Below are 23,024 nucleotides of genomic sequence, written 5' to 3'. Positions count from 1 at the left end.
GATTTGTTTATGAGATCCTGAATACAGCCTGCAGCTGCAGCTAATACACTTCTACATATAACCCGACGCGTTTTTATTTGATACTAAAAGACTAAGAAATTTTAATTTGGCCATAGATATTAGACATTTTAAATGATGATTATCTGTATTTATGACTGTTATGTACATTCGTTATTTAAAACTATTGCACGGCATTTTTTAAAAATCTTTTGATGTCCTTAGTTATGTTGTCTAATCAATGGTATGGCTCCGTTTAGTATTTGTGTGTGATACAGTGAAACAAATAAGCTTAAAACCCACAGCTATTCTACAGTACAGCGGTTGGCCGTAAACCCATTCCTTTGTTTATTCTTTATTTGTACATCTGGCACAAAGTTTGCTTCAGTTTAGAAATGAATTTCCACGTAGCAGCTCTCTCAGAAAAGCCAAACTAATATAAATAATAGAGAGCCGTTTGCAAAATTATAGTGCACATGGTCAAAAGACACATTGTTGAAAAAAAAGTGAAAATAAATGAACGCATCTTCTACAAAACACTTCTCCACGTTTGAATGCACAATTTCTGTGATGTGCGGAATTGATAGTATTGAAAAAATACGTACATAAATATATGAAAAAATAGGCACAGAATAAATCAGATACTGCAAGAGCGTTTGCTGAAAGACGTTGTATTTCTGTTTTTCCACTAAATAAGATGTACATAGATTTTTTATTGCAATATTAACAAAGCATAAAGCATGTAATTTGAACAGAACTGTCCAGACGTCTGTACACCACTGTACATTGTGTAAACTTGTGCATATTTTCCATACAAATATTATTGCTGGAGCTTGCTAATGCGAACAAATTACACTTAATATGACCCAATATGTATCAAATTATAATGAATAAATATCACAGCCGTTTACGTTGGACGTGAGTGAAGCTCACAGGTCGGAAAACCTTTACACAAAATGTAATTTGCCGTTCAGTTATAGCCCAGAGTGTTATTAGGGTGTACCAGTTTAACACTAGTTGTCTTTAGACACACTGCTCTTGAATTTCAGAAGTTCGAAAGGAGTCTCTTGGACAATGATAAGGAAGGTGATGATCAGATCTTTGTACCATCATAAAAGGTAATAGATAATCAGGGAACTGCAGTTTAAACTTATTTCTCCCTGTTTTAAACAATCCAGTATCCAGAAATGGACATGGCACACAGCGGTTACGTCCGCGAAAAGGGGCGGAGTCTGTGTCTCGTTGCGTTTTAATTGGCTGTTAGCTGTGCCTGAGTTGTACGGTTATCGGTAATTATATTCAGCATGTTTTTGCACAAGAAATGTCATCCAGAATCCAGGGCTATCTTCTTCTTTGCCCGTCAAATTAGACCACGAAGATGTCATGCTCCGATAGCCCATCTGGACACTCGTTTCTGGTGGACTCGCTGATCAATGGCAGGGCCGAGGGCAGTGGTCATTATTACCCAAACACTGGCGCTTTCTTGCCGTCCGGCTCCGAGTACTCCTATGGATTGTCGAATTGTGGCTATTTCCCGGGACTCAAACGCAACGAAAGCCAAAACATGGTCCCCGCGAACATCCCATACGCACAGGGCATGGAGTCGTGGCTGGAGACATCAAGATCGTGTCGCGTCGAGCACCAGATTGGCCCAAGGTCCTTTTCCCCGGCCATAAAAGAGGAAAACTCCTACTGTCTCTACGAGTCGGAGAAAGGTCCGAGTCCAAAAGAATCGGTCGCGGAGGATATCCCTTATTCGAGGGCGATAACGGCGGCTGGGAACGAGGGCAGCGTCCCCGTCCCCGGTTACTTCAGACTCTCTCAGACTTACTCGACCGCTAAAGATTACCCCAGCGACGATTCCGTCCATTTCTCCAATGCAACAGTCCCCGCGGAGCCACGCGCTGTAGAGAGCCAAGAACCGGTCGCGTGTGCCCCGCTGACAGACAAGGAGAGCCCCGCTTCATCTCCAGATCCTCCGGAGAGATCCAGTGACAGCCCGGATAAAGGCAGTAAAGGTTAGTGTCGTACGTTTACAGTCGTTATCATTGTCTTAGGGCTGGTTGTAGACCATGGCTGGAACACTAAAGGCCAGATGAAGATGTGCTAAAGTTTGGGCACCCCTGCCGAATTGACATGTTGATTTTCAACAAATTCAGACAAGAAAATTCCTTCAGAATTGACCCTTTATATTATACAGTCTGTTCAGTTCTGTTATACAAAGAGTGGCTGTGACTTAAAAACGGGCAGAAGTGTATTCTTTCTGGAGGAAATGAGAAAATCAACAAAAGATGACATATTTCCTAGATGCGCCAAACATTTGCACATGTTCTAGCTTTGGTCATCGTCGCCGAGGATGGAACAAATGTTCTAATATTACTGGACTGGAATTTCCACTGCTCGCTGTGTAGCGTTTTAGTGTGGAGCACCGTTAGCCAGCTGTACAATCCTGCGCCAGCTTCCTCTTGCTGGTTTTATTATTATATGACGAGGAATAACACGCCCAGTCCAGCTCTTCAGTGCACTGTGCGGTTTGAAGTCTTCCTGTAAACCTTTACAACACATGATCCTGTCATAAAGAGGAAAGGTGCGCGCGCTGCCACAGGCTTTTGATCACGGGCGAAGAATTCCCTCAACTCTCCTCGCGCACGCTAAACTGATTAAAGGGCCGTAAGAAAATGTGCTATTAACTTTTGTTCTTTCGGAATGGTGAGTAAATATTCAGTTGAAGTTCAAATGAAAAATGCAGCATTTAAAACTTAATCATGTGACTGCCATTCCTGCAAGACCAGTGACTATGTTCTGATTTATATTTTTCTAAAATATTGATCTGTAACAAAGCTCATGTATTATTTATTTCATTAGGTTTTATATCTGTGGACCTTTGTGCAAACGTGCAAAAGTTTTGATGCTCTTATTACTTGGTTAAATTACGCATTTTGATGATTTTCTACACATTTTAATGTACATAATGTGTATGTGTTTAACGTACGGAGAAATAATACAATAGTTGTAAAAAGGGAAAACTATTTGAGGCGCCTGTATTTTTATTTATTTTTTATTTTTTCACCACAAGATAAACGTAATAAAAAAATACAACAACTAAATCAACTTACTGTACATTTAGGTGACGTAACTTATTTTCATTAAGAAAATACAAATAATAAATAGTATAATCAACTAGCTGGTGTCCAAAGACTTGCACAGAGATCTAGCCATTGTAGTAGCCTTGTGCTTGACAATGGATAGTCGGACGAATCGTCCCTGTAGTTGAATTACCCGTGCAATTGTCCTTGTTAAAGCCTTTCTAAACTATTGGTCTCATGTCTTCGGAATTGTTTTGTTTTTTTTCAACAGGAGAATCCAAACGCGAGAACGCTGCAAACTGGTTGACCGCTAAGAGTGGCAGAAAGAAGCGCTGTCCTTACACCAAGCACCAGACCCTGGAGCTAGAGAAGGAGTTCCTTTTCAACATGTATCTGACCCGGGAGCGGCGCCTGGAGATCAGCCGCAGCGTACACCTCACGGACAGACAGGTGAAGATCTGGTTCCAGAACCGCCGCATGAAGCTCAAGAAAATGACTCGAGAGAACCGCATCCGCGAGCTGTCGGCGGGCTTCGCCTTCTCCTGAAGGCCGGGTGGTCTCTGGCGCCCTCCAACCACGCGCTGGGGCACTAGAGCGAACCGAGCTTATTTCCCCCATGCTGGATACTGTCGAAAACTTATTGTGTCGTAGGCCGTTGGAGACTTTTGTCAGTGCATCTTTTTTCACTTCACCTCTTGTTCGTGGCAACACGTCATTATTTATAAAATGTCAGTGGGACTTTTGTTGTAAGTTGCGGTATTGTTCCTGTGACAGTTGTAAATAGACAAACGGTAGTATATGTGTATATATATTTACTGTACATATTTGCAATATTTGCATGATGTAATATGAAATATATTTACAATCAACATTTTAACAGAAAGCGAAATTGTTCTGTCCAAGTTAAAAATGTTTTAAAAAATCGCATTTTTGCTCAAGTTTTGTTTTGAAACTTTTTTTCTTGTTTTCGTTAAACGTCTGCAGGAAGTCCTCCCCTCGAGATACATTTGCAAACAACAAACTGCTATCGCGCCTAGAGCGTGTAATACACACGCGTACCAACTTGGACCATATTTTGGTGCCACTACAGGATGAAATTCACGCTGCTATTAAAACCACAAGATAGGGATATGGTTAGGATTACTATTGGATCATGATCATGGGGTTAGGGTTAGGTGTAGGGATTTAGGCTTTGGTTGCATTTGGTGACATTGTAATGGCAAACGTGACCCCGACACGCTCGTTCACCAAGGTGTGTATCACACGCTCTGCAGTGAAACTGGATCGACGTTTGACTATTAGATGCACGAAGGGTCATTCTATGTCTTACAGCATTGTAATATAACTGAATGAGGGGGAGCTCTGGCCTCAACTGTGAATGAATTATTCATGTATGGCATATCGAAATAAACACGAGTGCGAATTAAACAGTATGTAAAATTTAACTTGAAAATATTCACGCAGCTTAAAGATTTTAAGACAAGCTCTAGCTTACAATGAATGTGGTGTTCCGCTTCGTTCGAGTTTGTCCATAAAGAATAGAACAGAACACAGAGCTGGTATGTTACTTTTTAGATATAAGTGAGTAAACTGCTGCCAAAGAACTGTTAGCGAAAAATACCTCTGACACTATGACTGGAATAGTTAAGGCTCCATGTTATGCTGATATATGGTAATAGATTGTATGGAAATTCTGTGAATTCCGCTGAATTTAGTGTATAGGCCTGTTGGGAAACATTGTTAAACGTTGATAATATAAGCCGTTTCCAGCTGCTTGTGAAAATATGTCCCTGGAAACAAAAAAATAATAATAAATAAAATTCACAGTTTGGGTTACTTGTATTTTTGGTTTTATTATTCTCTCATAGCTCTGGTGAACAAGAGAGAGAGAACTGCTGAGTGATTTAGGTAGTTTTATGTTGTTGGGCTTTGTTTTGTTTCTCCACAACACGAAACTGTCTGAATTGCCTCGCAGTGAATTTCGACTCGGCTTCGACTTGCTCCACAAGGAAACGGCACTGGGTTTGAATTGCATGCGGTCATTTTAATCGGCATGATACGCCATGCTACACTAATTTATGGCACTGAGTAAATATGTAACACAGTCATATGCAAACGTTTGAAAGTCCCCCGCCAAATTACACGTTTTGTTGATTTGTTTACGTGAAAATAACTTAGCATGTCCTTCACTGGGAACGAATATTTGGTTACGTCATTTGTGCAAACTTTAGTGCACAACTTCAATTTATTTGTTCACTTTAACATACTGGAGGAAACATAAACTATCAAATGTGCCACAGATTCTGCAAAGGTCAAATCTGATTTGTTCTTATTGCACTAACATGCTACATTCAGCAACTACAAAAAAAAAAAAAAAAAAAAAAAAAAAAAAAAAAATGCAGGAGTATGCTGCGTTTACAGTGCTAATATTTTCACTTAGTAAAACATTTCATTTGACCAAGGGTGTCCAAAACTTCCCCACCCCTTCATTGCCATCGCAGTTGAGCCGAGTTTGGCAGCGTCAATTATCTTGAATAGCCCGCTGCTAATTTAGTTTAGTGTCCAGTCTGAGCTGAAAACTTTACAGGCTCTGTGTATAAACACTGAGGAGAGACGGAGAGTTAGAGAAAGGCAGGGTTGTGATTGGACGCCCACAGTGGAAGTCTCTACACCACCGCAAGGCCTCGGTTACGATCAAAGCACTTTGGCCAAAGGCGCGCGCTCTCTGCAGGCGACTATACAGCCCCAGAGCCCGGATGTTTGTGCCGCTCTGGAGAAGCAACACAAAAGCTTTATTGGTGATATTCAGTCCAGACAGCCGAGTAAAAACCTCCAGGAGAATAACCTAATAGCCCGGTGTTAAACCCAGCCTGTTCCAGAGCACAGCAGCACTATCATCAACACAAGGTTAAAGAGGAAATACCCATTGGAGCCAGAAGGAAAAGAAAGATCTGATTGTATGTCACTGTAGTGCAGTTTATGTTGTCTTGGGTACAGCTAATAGAAATAATCTATAGCCTTTATTGTTAATCTGCAAAAATGAACTTGTTTATATTGGAACCAGTCTGTTAAATATATATACTAAATTAAAATGATGTAAAATAATACAGTAAATTATTTTAACATTAAAATACAGTTAAAGCTTTTCTAATCGTTAATGTTTTTATTTTATTATAATTTACATCCGATTTACTTAATAAAGAATAAATACATTTCTCTTACAAAGAAGATTTTTACGCTTCGAAGGACAAGAAAGCGATTGACAGAGATTGTAGCCCTGATACAATGATTAGATACATTTAAATTATTGAAGTATCTGTAGTAATGCATTACTGCTGAAACAAAAATGTGGCCTTTTGCTGATTCTTTCAGAAATTTATTCTCGAATAGTATCTATGACAACATACGCGGACAATACATTTTGAAACCTGTGATAAGACATAAAATCCTGGCATCTCAAACCAAGTTGTTATTCACTCTAAAATCTTTTTAAAACGACATATTAGAGGTGTGCGTTTTAATTGCATTTAAATGCTGTGCAATAGTGGCCCACAAACCTGGAAACACAACCACGCCGAATGACTGGTCACTGCCTGTAGATCATATCTCAACTATTCCATGGCACTTATTGGCGTATAAAGCTTACATATGGCTCACGTAACGATTGACTTTATTTCTAAAACATGTCTGTAATATTTTATGTCACCTGGTGCTGCTATAAACATTATGCGTTGGCCACATGCAACGAGTGAAGCCAAAAAGAGCCCATACACGTTTCTCAGTCTGCACTCACTCCTGGTTGTATGAGGATAAGCTATTTTTAAATAATTTCTTTGTGATTTCTTGGCGGTCACCAAACAAATGTCACGGTTTATAAAGTTCTGTATGATACCGAATATATATATTTGAACTGTATAATCGTATTTGGTGAAACAAAACCGTTTAAAACACAACGTTTAATTACTCCATTTATATGGAAAAGAAAAGTAACCTTTGGTCAGAACATTTACTGATGTATACAGAAACATTTACCAAAGCATTTACTAAAGAAGTAGAATGTATTTGTAAATGGTTTCAATTTTTAACAACAGTGAGATAAAAATTTGAAGAACTAAAATGCATGTTGAAGGAACAGCATTTCATCCCGGTAACCAGGAGGGGACAAAATCATCATGCAGTGAAATGGTTAGAACCTTCTTTATTTAAGAGCTCTTCAGTAATGATTTTGGTGAACTGGAAAGGGCTCGATTCTTAATGTCTTGTTTGGTGTTATATTTATAATTTCACATATTAAATACAAAAATATATAAAATGAATTAAATTATACAGTATCATTTTCATGATCAAGGAAGGCTGAGAACTATTTCAGTCAAAAGATTCTTCGAGTGTTAAAGGTTTGCAGAACCATTCCGTTTTCTAAACTATCTGTGAGGTATGCTGTAGGGAAGGGTATGGAACTGGAATTAACTTAATTGCGAGAATAAAATAAAATCTACGTTCATAAAACCATACGCTTCTTCCATTAACAGTTTTTTTAACTGCAAAATGGAGGCCGTGTAAATAACTCCTTGCCCCTTTATTGTTCTCTCCCATGGTCACGTGCCCGTGTTATCCAATCCCGTCTCGGCCACGGTTCAACTTGCGCGAGGTCTGTAGTTCACCGCGAAGTCAAGGAGTTGCTGGAATTGCGTTCCTGCGTTTGCACGGGTTCTGCTGTTGTTGCCATTTGGTGGCGGTGACGGTGGTGTTGGGAGCGCGCGCTGTTTTGTTATGTCGACGCTAGGCACCCTGGGTTATTACACTGATTCGCACATACCGCACGAGAATGACGAAGAAGAAGATGGTCATCATCATCACCACCACCATCATCCCCTGGCTTCGAGCTTCTACGGCGAGCAGGAGTGCTACCCTTTCCAGGCGAGAGCAGCTGTTTTTGGCGCATCCTGGAGCCCGGTGCCGGTGCAGCCCCCTGGCAGCGCAGCCGCGATTTATCAGCCTTACGCGCACCAAACTGCGGCAGAAACCGATCGGATCTGGACACCTTTCCCAGGACTACCCACAGACACGCAGCACGACATTAAACCGGAGCCGTTGCTCCAACACGAAGAATGCACGGCGCTCACGGAGATTGGGGGCGATATCAGGGGCGATGCGACCCCTCCCGTAAAGAAGGTCGATCCTGCTCAAGAAGACAAAACACCAACAGATGCCAAACCTGATCTGGACCCAAGTAAGAGCGGTTCTTAAAAACGTTAGGGAAGTTAGGAACGCTTCTTCCGTACACGTTACTAATTTTAGATGAACATTTTTGCTTGTTTGTTTGTGTATATTCGTTGTCTTTGTTTCCCCGGCATTATTCATCTGCTCTAACTCTAAATCTGTTTAAACTCATATACCAGCGTATACCGGCATAAACAATACTTAAACAAAATATGACAATATGCAAATAAAGGTATAGTCAAACCCAGCGAAGTGTAACAAAACATTTTAACAGTTAAACATAGGGTGTCTATATAAAACATTATTTTAAAGATTAAATATAAAAATATAAACTGTGTGCAAATGCAAATAATAATAATATATATACATATAGTCTACATATAAACAAACATTTCATTAACGTTGCACAGATCATGTCAGGTTTTATTTATTTGATTTTCACTGGCCGATTTATTTCTACAAAACAGTAATTCTGTCAGGAGCTTTACAAAGTTTTGTACACGACTGTATTTTGCTTCTTTATATAGTTCAGGAAATTACCTAGTTCTTATAACGATTTATTAATTTTAAAAATGACTTCCAAATAAAAAAAGGTTAAAACATTGATCCTCTTGAGGATTTTTAATTCAGAAATTTCAGAAAAGAAATTACATGTTCAGCTGTGTGGTACAGTTGGACTGCAGCAGGATTTGATTCGGTGTAAAGTCTAACGACCGTATCACAGCCCTCACTGCGCAAGAAAGGATTAAATATAAGGACCTTGTAATTATTACAATAACATGTGACGTTAGTGGACTGCTTAACGGATTTACTCGCGCCCTGATAGCAAAACAGGAGGAAAATGACCAGTTAACATATTTACATATATATGTAACTGGCATGAAATATATATATATACAACATATTTGTAACACCGATTGAATACGCAAAGCTTGTTATAGTTATTGTCTGAAAATAATACAAGTATTTGCAGCTGAACAAACGCACATACACTTAGTCTGTTAGGCCTAGAGGCCAGGCACAGTACAACCATCATAAAGCAGTGATAAAATGGCCGCAGTGTGTAATCCGCAGGGCGAGATGACGAGCCTCTTAATTCTTTCCCTTTTCGAACCTTTCTGCAGATAACCCCGCGTCCAACTGGCTGCACGCGAAGTCCGGCCGAAAAAAGCGCTGCCCATACACTAAACACCAGACTCTCGAGCTGGAGAAGGAGTTTCTGTTTAACATGTACCTGTCCCGAGACCGTAGATACGAGGTGGCAAGACTGCTCAACCTCACCGAGAGACAAGTCAAAATATGGTTCCAAAACCGTAGGATGAAGATGAAGAAATGCAACAAAAACCGACCAAAAGACAGCTGCGAGTAGGAGACTCGGCCCATGGCACTGCAGTGGTTTGTGCCGCTTTTTTCCTGCGCACACGGATTTTATCTGGTTTTCTCTCTTTTTGTAAATTAGGCATCTGCTCTGGTATAAAGCAACAAGAAGAATCAGAACATTTCCTCCGCACAGTCTCTAAAGCAGAGTGTGTTTATAGTATAGCCCGTGTCGACTTTGTGTTTGAGTCTTTGTCTGTGTTCATGTCCTATGTTTGCTTGTTACTGTTGTTATTGTTGTTGTTGTGGTTGTTCTTGTAGCTCGAAATGTTCCATTTGTGAGCCTCTTTCAGTGTTTGGTTAATAAGCTACTGATTTCAGGGATATGTACTGAAGCGCTCGATGTTATAAATAGTGTTGTTTTGCATGGTTACCAGCGGCTTTTCAAAAGAATAAACGCCCGCTATATCGATGTATTCTGTAACTACCTAGATGTATTTAAACTACCTATTTGCATTATGGATATTCGTTTTTTGTCGTGAAGACATCCGTGAATTTTCTTATCGTAAACATGCTTTTATTGTTGTTTTTGTTTGTTTGTTTGTTTTTGGTGACAAAGCCTGTGCGACAAATACCTCAAAAAGAACCATTTTCCAAGGAGAAAACGCCTGTAGAGGACGAAAATAAAAGCTGTGAAAATATGAGACTTGTTTCTGTTCCATTTCCATAATAATCTTATGTAAAACCTTGTCAAAACATTTGTCTACATTTATATACATTTTAGTGCACTATATATATATATAATTTTCCTGCAATATTAATTTCTGCATACAGTAATTTTGTTTTCAAATATACAAAATTGGTTGTGTGAGAATAAACCTGTTTTCACGTACGACATCAAAACGTTTAATTGGACCAGGAGTAGTTGCACGTTAATGCTATGCGTTATAACGTGTGCGTTTATGTCCATAAACCAGGTATCACGCATAAAGCCTGTAATTCACACGTCTGCCAGCATGGGCCACCGTGTCAGTGTCACGTATTACTGATTCCAAGCCTGAAATGTACATGGGTTAAGGTTAGGGTTAGTGTTAGGATTAGTGTGATGCCTAACGTTGAGGGTTTATTGCGCCGAGGTCAGTTTTTATTTTGCTCAGAAATCATGTTCCATTTTTGTTTATTCTATATACATTTGCATGTTTATCTAAACAGAGAAGCAAAACTTACTTTCAACTCTAGGTTAAATGCTTAAACTATGACTGTGTCCGCAGTGGAATCTTCTTCCTCGGCTCTTCCTTTGTGTCCAGGGGTCTGCTGAGTGTTCCTGTAACTCTCTGTATAAATAAGGCTCGAGCGCGCTGCTGGACGGGCCTGTGCGTGTTATATGCGCGCCCTCGCCAACGATATTGGTGACCGTACGGCAATAAACCACAGTCACAGTCTTAACTGTTTATGGGGTGCAAAACGATTGAGGGTCGACCTGGTGGGACACTCCCTTATCAACATCACTTTAATAACACGAGCCTGACTCAGTGCGACAAACATTACAGAAACACTGGTCTACCGCATTTGCCATAAAACTTTAACACACAAAAACATGCAGGAACGCAAACACACATGTTGGTTTTCATGTATTGTGTGGCCATTACATAGACTTATGTGGGGACTTGTACTTACACCATCTATAAGTAGCTACTTCTACCCATCACTTAAAACACATACTAACTCTAAATCTAACTCCAAAACTGTCCTAACATTAGAACATGTTTTCACCTTAATATGTAAGGATTAACACGATTTACCCCGCTGGGACTAACTTGTTATCCATATAAATACAACCAATCCGCAGAATGTGAGGATGTAAAAAAATGTTGGTTCCCACAACGTGAGGGAAACCTCTCTCTCTCTCTCTCTCTCTCTCTCTCTCTCTCTCTCTCTCACACACACACACACACACACACACACACATACAGAAAAAGAGAGAGTCATTTGTATGCCTTTGTAGTTAACTATGTGTAAATGCCGTTATGTATAAATTATAACTTTATTTAAGCAAATATATAAGTTAGTGAAACTAAACAGACCAAACAAAAAACTAAAAACTAAATAAAATAAATGAAATGTTCGGAATTTTATTCATAAACCACTCACTTTTCAAATCAGCTTCATTGTTTTCAGAACCTTCCTCAGAATGAGACACAAAACGTGCTGACGTAAGGCATCACAGGAAGTTTAGATGTTGTTAGGGCTGTGATCGTTGTGTCTTTGGAAGTTGTAGTCTTTTTTTTTAGACTGGGGTGCGATTGTGTTGCTATAGGCTCTTGTTTGTTGGACCGTGATGGGCCTGTTTTCAAGGGTCCAGTCACAGACAGTGCCATAAAATGTCTGGATTTCTGCACTAATTACTTTATTACGGGTACAATTCCGGCGTTGCGGTTCAGACCACCCATTTGTTTCCACAGCGAGCACAAAGACGCAGCGGAAAGGCACCAATTCAACCACTGGACGAATACTTGCCGTTGGCCCTGTGAAAAATGAAAAGCTTCACTATAATCATGAATTTGAAGTTTCTCGAACAGCTTGAGCGCGGAATTCAGAGGATTACATGAAATGTGAGAATATTATGCGGTTTAAGTCCACACACAATCCATAATATGCGAATTTTCCAAGCTGTTCTTTTTTTTCAATACCCCCCCCCCCCCCACACACACACAAACCCTATTTACAATCAACTACAAAATTCAATTTGAAGGTTATTTCTACGTTCAAGCACACAACGAACAGAAAAACAGACTTGACCAGGATAATATGACGCATAAAATATGATGTGTTGTTAATGTACATATGGAACACAGCGTGCCATAGGACCTTATCCCTGCAGAGGAATCAGCGGCGTCCAAATGAAGACAAAAGACCAGCACTGCTGCCGTTACCACCAAAATCCAGCAGGTGGAGGCAGTGTTCCGAGTAAACCCCCAAACGCCACGCCTACATTCACTGTGAGCAATGAAACTAATTAACAACATCGAACAGTTAATCGATCCCAGAACTAATACAATCGCCTAGATTCGTGCTGGTTTATAACATATTTAACCAAGAAGCCATGCCTCTTTCACTCCATATTCCCATATAGATTACTTCTTTAAAGCTTTTGAAATATGAAGTTACCTTTACGTTTTACTCCATTAGGCTGGTGAGTGGTTTATAAATAGGGAACTCTGCTAAATATAGATGTATGATGGTACAATACTAATTTATTTATGTAGCAGCTAAACTACATTGGTATTCATAAACCAGTCAAAATCTGATCACACTCACCTAATCCAGGCTGAGGCTCAATTGTTATTGTGCACTGTATGAAATTATACTTTCTGCCCCCACTTAGCTAGTGCACTAGATTTTTAGCTAAAACGGTGGACACATTAGAGCTGAAACCGTGGCTTTCTGCTTGACATACAATCCGTTGTAAGACATCCAATGCCGAGTGTAGAAACCATTAATTCATGGCTACCTAGTGCACTTCATAAGGAGGTAGGGAGCATTTTGTGATTTAGGCCTTGAGTCGCTGAACCTGAAACTGGTGCCATCAATCAACTTCAGCAGTCACATCCTGTCACGTGTTTACGTAAAACCTGGCCCTGCGTGTATTTGTTCTGATTTAAAAGAAGGAAAAATGGTGGGGGATCTATGTTTCTCCACCCAGCGGATCTGTAATACAAGATTAAGCTCAAGCAGAGATTTTAATATCTCCCAAAGTCCCATATATTTATACCAGAATAACCCTATTTTAGTCTAGTTTTATAAAGTACGAACACGTTTCATTGGCTTCTAAGAATAGCGGATCTCTTGTGTTATATTAAATGCAGGTTATATATAATAAAGAAGAACCCTATAACCAAACAAAAAGAAAAAAGTAACAAACAAACAAACAAACAAAAAGAAACACACATTAGTGCATTGCTTTTAAGAACTCTTAATGAACCGTTTTCAAGTTGTCAACCCATATTTGTGTCCTTCCTGCAGTGTAAAGTAAGTTTAATACATCTCAGCTGAAATTTAGCATACATTCAGTTGCTATCTTGGCTTACTGCAAAAGAAACGTTCAGTTACCCAGAAGCATTAATATTAAGATTAATTTGTTGAAATATTGTTCAGTTTACTGATAGCTCTAACATTTAAGAATATTTTTTGCAAAGATTATTTTAGGAAACCTAAATACTGACATTTGAGACAATTATTTAAAAAAGTGTTTAATATTTTGAATATATTTGTATGTCTAAGGCATTTGCTATGCTAGTTGTTCAGTGCAGAACGGATGCCTGTTATTTCAGTTATCATGAAGTGAACAGACCTGTATACACGACCATAACCTGATGAAATATAATTTATAGAATATATGAGGAAACATTTGCATCTACATTTGTTATATTTATTAGTCGTGAACTAAAAGTCTGCCTTAAAAGAGTGAGAAACTCAGTGTTTGTATTCAGTCATTTTCATGCAACTGACATTCTCTTGAGGCTTTGGACGTCATCTGCCGCTAGGGGCAGTAATGAGCTTTTTTAATTGAAACTCTATTTCCATTTTCCATTATCTCCATTAACCAAGCTGAACAACTAATCAATCAAACATTTCAAAACTTAATTAGACCCACGACCAACGTTTCTAAGACTGATATTAAAAAAAAAAAAACTTCCAAGCCCTCCATATTGTGTCTCATGAAAATAATATAGTACATTACAGCATAACAAACATAGTCCCAATACATTCTCTTACAAGGGGTATGTTTTTTGTTTTTTTTACAGCCTGCGTTTACATACAGTGATACCTTATAATCAACATGGGCCAGAATATCTGATTTGTGTGATGCTAAAAACTTGCTTCCCTAAGGTACAATAAAATAAAATAAACGTACTTACCTAACTAATATGGTTATTTTGAGTTGCATCAACAAACACTGTGGCATTTTTTATTATTTTTAAAAATTGTATTATTTTAGGTATTTATTTATTTTTGTCTGAGCATAAATTTATACCTTCCTTCTTCCTTCAGAAGTGTCTCATACACTCCCAACAGTCTCATGTTTCCAAGTCAAGACTCTCACATTCAAAAGCCTTGCAGCATACAGACTTCCGTAAGGGCTGCATGGTTTTCAGTGCTCTCCCTGACCCCACGACCCGCAATACATCAAACTAAAGGTCAGTTCCAGACAAGCTGGGCCAGTTTCTGTGGTCTACTGCAAGATGTTCAAGTGGTGGCCGTAAGGATCCGCACCTGGGTTCAGGGGGTTTAGTGACATTGCATGCACACACCAATCCAGAAAGACAATTCAATGGTCATTTTCTGTTTTTATTAATCAAGGTCATATAAAACATCGATAAAAATAGACACTGTTGCAGCAAAAATATGTTCTTAATGACTTGCCTGGTTAAATTATAGGTTAATAAATAAATAAATAAATAAATAAATAAATAAATAAATAAATGTGTGATTTCTTAATGAGACATTTAAATATGTTTTGGACATAGGTATTTTGGAGCAATTATCTTAAACGGCCAGCGAAACAGAAGCCAAAGATTCTGGTTTGTACATGATTTTATCAGTTCGTGTTTCATACTCTAAGAGTCTAGATGCTGGTGTGACGTGCAGCATTATGTACAATTCAGTTTTGATCAACGGTTTCAGTCTGTAAACGGTTACACACGAATAACATCAACACGACGGCTGCTCAGTCACTTCTGTTGACAAGAACGTTAGCTCTAAATCGTGTAAACGTAAAGCACATTTTCAATGTATAGATATTTAAACCTTCTAGGTTTCTAATAAATATTAGATCGTATGCACCCTTTGACACAATCATCATATATTTTTTCCCCGTAAATGCCTGTTAACTGATTAATGTTAAGAGATCGGAATATCTAGGACTAGGAGCCGACATATAGTGAATATCGTTCAATAAATGTTTTATAGAGAACGTAGCAATAGCATTTTTTAGCAATTGCTTTATATCACAATTTGTATTTTTTAACGCAAAATATAGAATATGCAGAGACAACACTATTTCATCTTTCATGTTTTCCTTTAGGAAAAACAAACAAAAATCTGAGTTGTGAGATTTGCAGAAGCACGTTATTGTGTGTACTTATCTTCACTTAGAATATCATGCCCAAAACCACTAATATTTATTTCCGCCATTTTGCTGACGTATCACCATATCACCATACAACAGTGTGAACATCACAAACCTATTTACATATGAAAAGATCAGCTATATTCAGATCCATTAAGATAAAAATGACTTCCTGTCAGCACTGAACATGGTGGAGCTCCCACAGTAGCCTCGTGCACTCGCAGCATTAGAAGTACCACTGCTAATGTGCAGTGCGTACACAGCGTCACAATAATGTAGAGTATTTTATAGCTGATATAGCTGGACAACACACACACCTCTAAAAGAACAATGGCAGCATGGACCTCATTTACAGCCCACTGCAGTGTGTGTATGTGTGTGTGTGTGTGTGTGTGTTTGTGTGTATGTGTGTGGGAGAGAGAGAGAGAGAGAGAGAGAGAGAGAGAGAGAGAGAGAGAGAGAGAGAGAAAGAGAAAGAAAGAAATAGAGTATGTGGGTAGAGGGTCATCCATCAAGCACCAGTCTGCTACTGTGGGCTGCTGCCATTGCACCATAAACAGCCCATATTCACCGCCTGCGCGAGGAAAACAATAAAATAAACCCAGTGTCCGATAGCTCCCACAACTACATTCAAACGAGCTTCCAGAGTGTTAGCAGTGAGCATGAGGCGCATGATCTGTAATGATCCAGGGACCGGAGTCTGGGAGTCACCTTGGTGGGCCTATGTATGGAGGGTCCGTCGATATTCTGTTGATTTTCTCCGCTTTTGGTTGATATGGAATGGTTCTCTGCCTCTCATCACCCGAAGGTGCTTAGATTTTTCAGAATTTGTTTTGAATTTTTGTTTATTAAACCAAAAATGTATATATATATATATATATATATTGTGTGTGTATGTTTGTAATTTACTAACTAACTGAATGCCTTTTGAGTAACTAAATATATCACTTGTTTTGAAATCGTGTATGTTGTTAAATAAACCTGCAAATTATTACAGATCTGAAACCTTTTTGGTGGGTAAACATAGAGTTGGTGATGTTGAACTTCAGGTCGTATTTTCCATTTATATTTGAATGAATTAATTCATTATACCACATACCACGTCTGATGATACTATTACTACTACTAGTACTACCACTACTAATAATAGTAGTAGTAGTAGTAGTAGTATTTATATATTATTATTATTATTATTATTATTATTATTATTATTATTATTATTATTATTAATGTACGCAATAATTATTTTGTTCACAATAATTATTAATACAATTAGTAGTAGTTGTAGTAATTTGGACGTTGTATACATGACGTAACATTGTATTGTATTAACTTGAAAATATATTTAACAAATATGATATTAAATGAATAATTAAACATCTTTAATGAGAAGTGCTATAATTAATGAAGCCTGCTTATTTATCCAACCGTTTCAGGATGCTCTGTGGCTATTAATATTAATAGTCTGGTTGGTTCTTTTGATGGAGTGATCCATTAGTTTGGTTGTGCTGTATGAGTTTATAGATGTCCTCAGCGGTGACTGTGATGTCTGACAGACGGAGAGCGAGCCCGAGCCGCGCGCCAGACCCCGTCACAAAGACACGCGCTGGAAGCTTCATCACACAGAAAAGCCAAATTCTTCACTGGTCCTGTATCTGTATAAACTACAACTATCATCTCCCCCTCAGAGAGCAGCTAGAGCAACAAGCCTACCCTTTAAACTCAACGAGGCTTCATTATTAACTGTAAATAAACATTACCGACGAACACAGCTGTAAACAACCCTTACTGGGGAAAACATTTAAAAAATGAAATTCATTTTGAAACGTAAATATTGTGCAACAAAGTCAAGATATATTATCCTTGCTGATTATGGTTTATATATCAATTCTCTCACAATTTGAGATATGGCCCACGCAGAAACTCGTGCATCCATATTTACTGTACAACCAAATCATTTAATAAATAAATAGTCTGTAATTCTAAAAAAAAAAAAACTTCTGCAGGTGAAACGTTTAATAATATCAGATTTGTTTAAGTGTTTCCGTGAAAGTTAATGAGTAGTTCTACCCACACATCATGTACACAAATTAAGCAATAAGGTTTGTATTAAAATGTCTAATATATATATATATATACACTTTATTTATGCCCAAATATAATTTTAAAGTATCTGAAACGAAATGTGACAAATGTGGAATGTGGAGTAAATTAATAATTACTGATCTGCTCTATTAAAAAAAAAAAGTGTCCGTGTTAATCCTTTTGTGCTCAGATAGTGAAGGAAAAAACACCGCTTTGTAGCTCTGTAGAAAATGTGTAGGCAGGACTGGGTATTTTTTAAAGAATGCCAACACCCACAGACACATACGTTCAATAGCTCCTGAGCAATTGCTCTCACAGTCTTTAAATAAATGTTAACATAAAGAAGTAAGTTTAAATCCTTCCTCGCGTTTTCGAGAACGGAAAAACAACGCAGAATAACGAATATTTTATCCAATAAACAGCGAATGTCCTTCTCGAAACAGATTCGGAGATTCTCCTGTAGGTCCGTCCACTTTTTTCCTCCAACAAAATATTTGATAGAGGAATTTCTAAGGCAAGAGCCCCTCTCCACTCTGGTTCCTATGCTGCTCTCCTCTCCTTGCTCTCATATGATCTAAGAGAGTGTTAGATGGTTTAAATGTGTTCTTAGGGCACGAAGCTGTCAGACCTTTTGGCGAGTAAGATTGATAGCGCACAGGCTTCCAGGGCTCTTTGTTTGGAATATAAGCAATAAAGTGCTCATGGCCCTCTGCCGCTCAGCCGAGCCCTGCTCAAGGCAAAGAGGGAAAAAAATCACTTACTGAAAACAGCTCTGGATTTATACGTTTATCGTGTGTTCATAAATATGAGCTGCACAGCAGAATGGGGGGGCGTCCACACGGCTCTGCTTCAGACCCTCAATGTCACTGTAAGGTCAGTGTATAGCAAAATATTCCACAAACACCACGTTCGTTAACCGGCATCGTGTTTTTCACAATTAAATACTTAATTTCACACACACACACACACACACACACACACACACACACACACACACATATATATATATATATATATATATATATATATATATATATATATATATATATATATATATATATGTGTGTGTGTGTAAAATGTGTGTGAATATATACATGCATATATTGATATACAAATATAAACAGAGAGTGGAGAGAGAGAGAGAGAGAGAGAGAGAGAGAGAGAGCGAGAGCGAGGGGGAGACTGTATCATATTTGAATCTTTAATGGTGAATTTTAAAAGCCAGAACCCAGTCACAAATTAGAACCTCATATATAGCACAGTTGAAGGCACTGATTTGGGACAAAGCCCATGCAAATGCGCATGCGCATGTCAAACCGGCGTGAACGGCTAAAGTAAGAGAGCTATGAAGGCCGCGCGCTCCTCCCTTCCTGCATGCGCGTGCACGCGTTTCCACGTCTGTGCCCTGTGCGCGTGCCCCATGCGCCCGAGAGCGCGCATTGTAGCAAGCACAAAAGTTGTGGTAAAAGTGGTGCACGGGATGAGCGCTTGTCTTTGCTTGGGACGGTGCCGGCGGGTGAGAGTAAAACGGAAAGAGAGGAGGCGAAGATCGGCGCGCGACGTTCTACTTGCAGTTGATCTCTCATTTACTGAGCCGCAGCGGACAGAGCCCAATAAAGTGGCTCGTCCCAGCGCGCGAGGCGTTCCTCCTGTAGACTTTTTCTCGATCAATCACACAGAGAGGGGCTTCTTTTGATTAAACCCCAAATTGTCATTGGACAGAGGTAATCATGTGACAAGCAATACGGTCCAATTTCAACCTTGTCTCCATGAAAGCAATAGTTTAATGGCATCGCCGTCCCCACACGGCCGTAATCAGCAATATATATAGTTTTTATTATTGTTATTCTTCATTTTTTATTTATTTTTTCGGATCCCCCACCCCTCCTCACACACACTGTATTTCACTGTTTCTCTTCGAGCCATAAATCGGTGAGCGGTGACTTGTGAAGACTCCTCGGAGATGAATTACGAATTCGAGCGGGAGACGGGCTTTATCAACAGTCAGCCGTCGCTCGCTGAGTGCCTGACGTCCTTTCCCCCTGTCGCTGATGCGTTTCAGAGTTCATCAATCAAGAGCTCGACACTCATTCCTCCTCCCTTCGAGCAGATCATCCCGAGCCTGAGCCCGAGCGGCCGCGCCCGCCACTGTCGCAACAAGAACGAGCTCAGCGGCTGCTGCCCGCCGCCCACCACTGCCTCTCCGCCTGAGTACCCTTGGATGAAGGAGAAAAAAGCCTCGAAGAAGAACCAGAGCTCGGCTCCAACCGCCACTGAACCCTCGCCACTTTATTTCTCTCCACAAGGTAAACCAACGTTCTTCACAATGCTTTAACGCTGTTTTACTTAGGTTTTGTGTTATTTTGTTGTTGTTGTTGTTATTAGTTTCTGTGAATTATAAAAATTATATCTTGTATCCCAAGCCATATTTCAGCAAATATTTCCCCAAGGAAAACCTAGGTGATCATTTTAATCAGACATTTTCTAGCTAATAAGCAGTTACAGTTAATCTACATTTGACCATTTACGAAATCATTCCCAGTGTGTACTTTTTAAAACAGCATATGGGTTTCCCCTCTAATGTCTGTTTGGTGAATCTAGTAGTAGCTATTTTCCCAAATAATATCTAACACGTGCATTTAAGGTGGAACGTTTGCTAAGGCAGTCTAAAGTTTTCAATTTACAATGAAGTCTGGTACGTGTGTTATATACATTGTTTTCCCAACTTGTTTTTTTACTGAAAAGATATTTTTGTAACTGCAATCCATCCAGCGTTACATTTTAAGGTGGAATTTTCTAAAGAAATGGTAAAGTAGATTTTTTTACGGACAAATGTTGGCCTATTTTCATTTAAAAGAATGTTTTTTCAAACTAATGTATATTATATACATGTGTTGTATCGTATAAATTAACGTTTGATAAGCTTGTTTTAAAATGGAGGATACTTGTAGTAAATACATTTTAAACTTTAAGCAGCCATTTTGTTAACATTTTCTTTAGTCCGTTTTTGTTTTGGTACCCAATCTTAATCGGGCAATATATAAAAATGACTGAAATGGCCTCAAACTGACTTCAGCTTGTTTCATGTGTGCAGTGTATAATAATTTATTTTGATAAAAGCGTGGTGTGTTTGGTGTTGACTGCTGCAGCTCGGCTCGGGGCGTGAATAGTAGTATGTGACAGTAATGAAGAGTGATAGATTGAGGTATTCCTCCAGTCGGCAGCTGCCCTGTTCATTAATCTCGTCGCGCGCTGCTCATTCTGAGTTCTGCTCTGGAGCGGAGGCTGAGGACACAAATTATTCCCAGCGCTGTGGCTCCGGTCCCACAAACAATTTATGTCCCTTGAGAAGCGCCGTTTTGACGAGTTTGCGAGGTGAGCTGCGCAATGTTGTAATTAGTGGCACTTCTGTAATACATACAGCCTCATGCAAAACTTTGGGCGTCCCTGGTCTAGTAACAGGTTTTTGATTATTATTGATTTTTCTACAGAAATCACACATATGCTAATTGTTGCACATGTATTAAACGTAAAAAAATATGAGGACATTAAAACATTAAACGTAGCATGTGCCGACTTTACTATTTATGGCCTGTTTTAATCTGCTTGATCTGTATTATGATACAGAACGTGCATTCAAATAGGAAACAAATGCCATATGAAGATTTGTTTATTGTAGACAATGCATTAACTTTGGCAATAATAACAATAATAATAAAAACATGTCCAGGGTTACAACAATTGCACAGGACATCTAACGATGTAATATGATTGCTTCTCTAACTTTGACAGGACCACATCCGCACAGTGGCGTATATACGTTTAATTGACCTGCAGAATGTTCCTTGCTAATGTTAATGCTCGCTTAAAGCTTCTCTTTGTTTTGCAGGGTCTCCGGAGCTCGCGGATGGAGGCGGCGGGGCCTCGAGCCGCAGGCTAAGGACTGCTTATACGAACACACAGTTACTAGAGCTGGAGAAGGAGTTCCACTTCAACAAGTATCTATGCCGGCCACGGCGCGTTGAGATTGCAGCGCTGCTCGAGCTGAGTGAGAGGCAGGTGAAGGTGTGGTTCCAGAACCGCAGGATGAAGCACAAGCGTCAGACGCAATGCAAAGAGAACCAGCACGGCGATGGCAAAGCGCTCGGCCCGCCCGCCTCTACGGGCGCCCTCTCCGAGAGGGAGGCCTACGCGTTTCAACAACACAACGCCCCGCATAACGCACACAATGGAGATGCCCAGAGCGCCACAGTCTCTCCTCTGAGCAGCAATGAGAAAAATCTGAAACATTTTCCCAACCCTTCACCCACTGTTCCCATCCTGTCCGCAACAATGGTCTCGGACAGCGCATCTGCCAGGGACAATGGCTCTCCTCCCTCCCTGGATTTCCACATTTTCTCTTCGGATTCCTGCCTCCACCTCTCAGATGCCACTTCTCCGAGTTTGTCGGACAGTCCAGTGGCTTTATCAGCGGACACTTTCGACTTCTTTTCTGAAACGCTCACGACTATCGACCTGCAACATTTGAGCTATTGAACTCGTACAAAAAGCAAAGTTTCAGTCGCAAAACAGGAGTCACTTGTTAGCTTTCTCACACTACTGATGGTCAGTGTGTTTTAATTAAGACTTCAACAATAATTATAATATTATTAAAATAGGTCTAGCCCGGTAGCATACGATATGTTCAGTTTGATTGTTTAAAATTGAATGATCGTTTGTGTTTACGACTTAAAATGAAGAAAAAAGCGACAAATTATATATTTTCTCGTTTTTATTTTTGTATCATTTCCAGCCCCTCGGCCGAGAGCCGTATTTTCCTAGAATAAAATTTTACATGTTATTCAAGATGCAGACCGCTGTGTTTTGCATTAATGTGAGTTACTGAGTAGCTGTTGGTAATATTTACTGAGTCAGGTCACAGGGGACTTCGATCAACAGCAAAATAATCTTTTTTTTTTATTATTGAAAGGCAGCGAGACAAAGTGGACAAATATGTACGTGTTCTTAAATACACCCCACAAAAAAAGTTTGCTGAGCTATTTAAAAAAAAAATCACATACAAAACTGCTGTGAGTTTTACACGTTCCCAAGTAGCTTATTAGTTCAGATATCCCCCACGTGGGCTGAGCAGCACTATTTAGGCCGAAATACACATCGCTTGCTTTTTAATAACATCAGCAAATGTTGCA

At 39.4% G+C, this 23,024-nt stretch overlaps 3 protein-coding genes across 4 annotated transcripts; all 3 read left to right on the top strand.

Annotated features, from left to right (window-relative positions):
- Window positions 1-1,318: 1,318 nt before the first annotated feature.
- Window positions 1,319-3,677, top strand: hoxa10b (homeobox A10b). Its single transcript, XM_066683943.1, is given in 2 exon segments — window positions 1,319-2,015; window positions 3,355-3,677. Coding segments are annotated over 2 exon segments (972 nt in total). The 3' UTR covers window positions 3,630-3,677.
- A 4,171-nt stretch (window positions 3,678-7,848) lies between these two features.
- Window positions 7,849-10,234, top strand: hoxa9b (homeobox A9b). Its single transcript, XM_066683865.1, has 2 exons — window positions 7,849-8,313; window positions 9,428-10,234. Exons 1-2 carry the CDS (start codon window positions 7,854-7,856, stop codon window positions 9,670-9,672), a joined length of 705 nt encoding a protein of 234 aa, XP_066539962.1. The 5' UTR covers window positions 7,849-7,853; the 3' UTR covers window positions 9,673-10,234.
- Window positions 10,235-16,467: 6,233 nt separating this feature from the next.
- hoxa2b (homeobox A2b) lies at window positions 16,468-22,664 on the top strand. 2 transcript variants are annotated; one of them, XM_066683115.1, is made up of 3 exons: window positions 16,468-16,558; window positions 19,898-20,141; window positions 21,725-22,664. In XM_066683115.1, the coding sequence occupies exons 1-3, from the start codon at window positions 16,526-16,528 to the stop codon at window positions 22,369-22,371; spliced, it is 924 nt and encodes a 307-aa protein (XP_066539212.1). In that variant the 5' UTR covers window positions 16,468-16,525; the 3' UTR covers window positions 22,372-22,664. The 2 variants fall into 2 exon arrangements, with proteins under 2 accessions (XP_066539212.1, XP_066539211.1); XM_066683114.1 differs by lacking the exon at window positions 16,468-16,558 and having other exon boundaries at window positions 19,703-20,141.
- The last annotated feature ends 360 nt before the right edge of the window (window positions 22,665-23,024 follow it).

This window comes from Hoplias malabaricus, chromosome 10, assembly GCF_029633855.1.
Source record: "Hoplias malabaricus isolate fHopMal1 chromosome 10, fHopMal1.hap1, whole genome shotgun sequence".
In the NCBI taxonomy this organism is placed as follows: Eukaryota; Metazoa; Chordata; class Actinopteri; order Characiformes; family Erythrinidae; genus Hoplias; species Hoplias malabaricus.
This window is presented reverse-complemented; position numbering and strand designations above follow the sequence as displayed.

Excerpts from the sequence above, each read along its gene's own strand:
- hoxa9b (XM_066683865.1), top strand. The coding sequence starts at position 7,854 with ATGTCGACGCTAGGCACCCTGGGTTATTACACTGATTCGCACATACCG. Across the intron at positions 8,314-9,427 it reads CAAACCTGATCTGGACCCAA|ATAACCCCGCGTCCAACTGG; the intron begins GTAAGAGCGGTT and ends ACCTTTCTGCAG.
- hoxa2b (XM_066683114.1), top strand. The coding sequence starts at position 19,799 with ATGAATTACGAATTCGAGCGGGAGACGGGCTTTATCAACAGTCAGCCG. Across the intron at positions 20,142-21,724 it reads ACTTTATTTCTCTCCACAAG|GGTCTCCGGAGCTCGCGGAT; the intron begins GTAAACCAACGT and ends TTTGTTTTGCAG.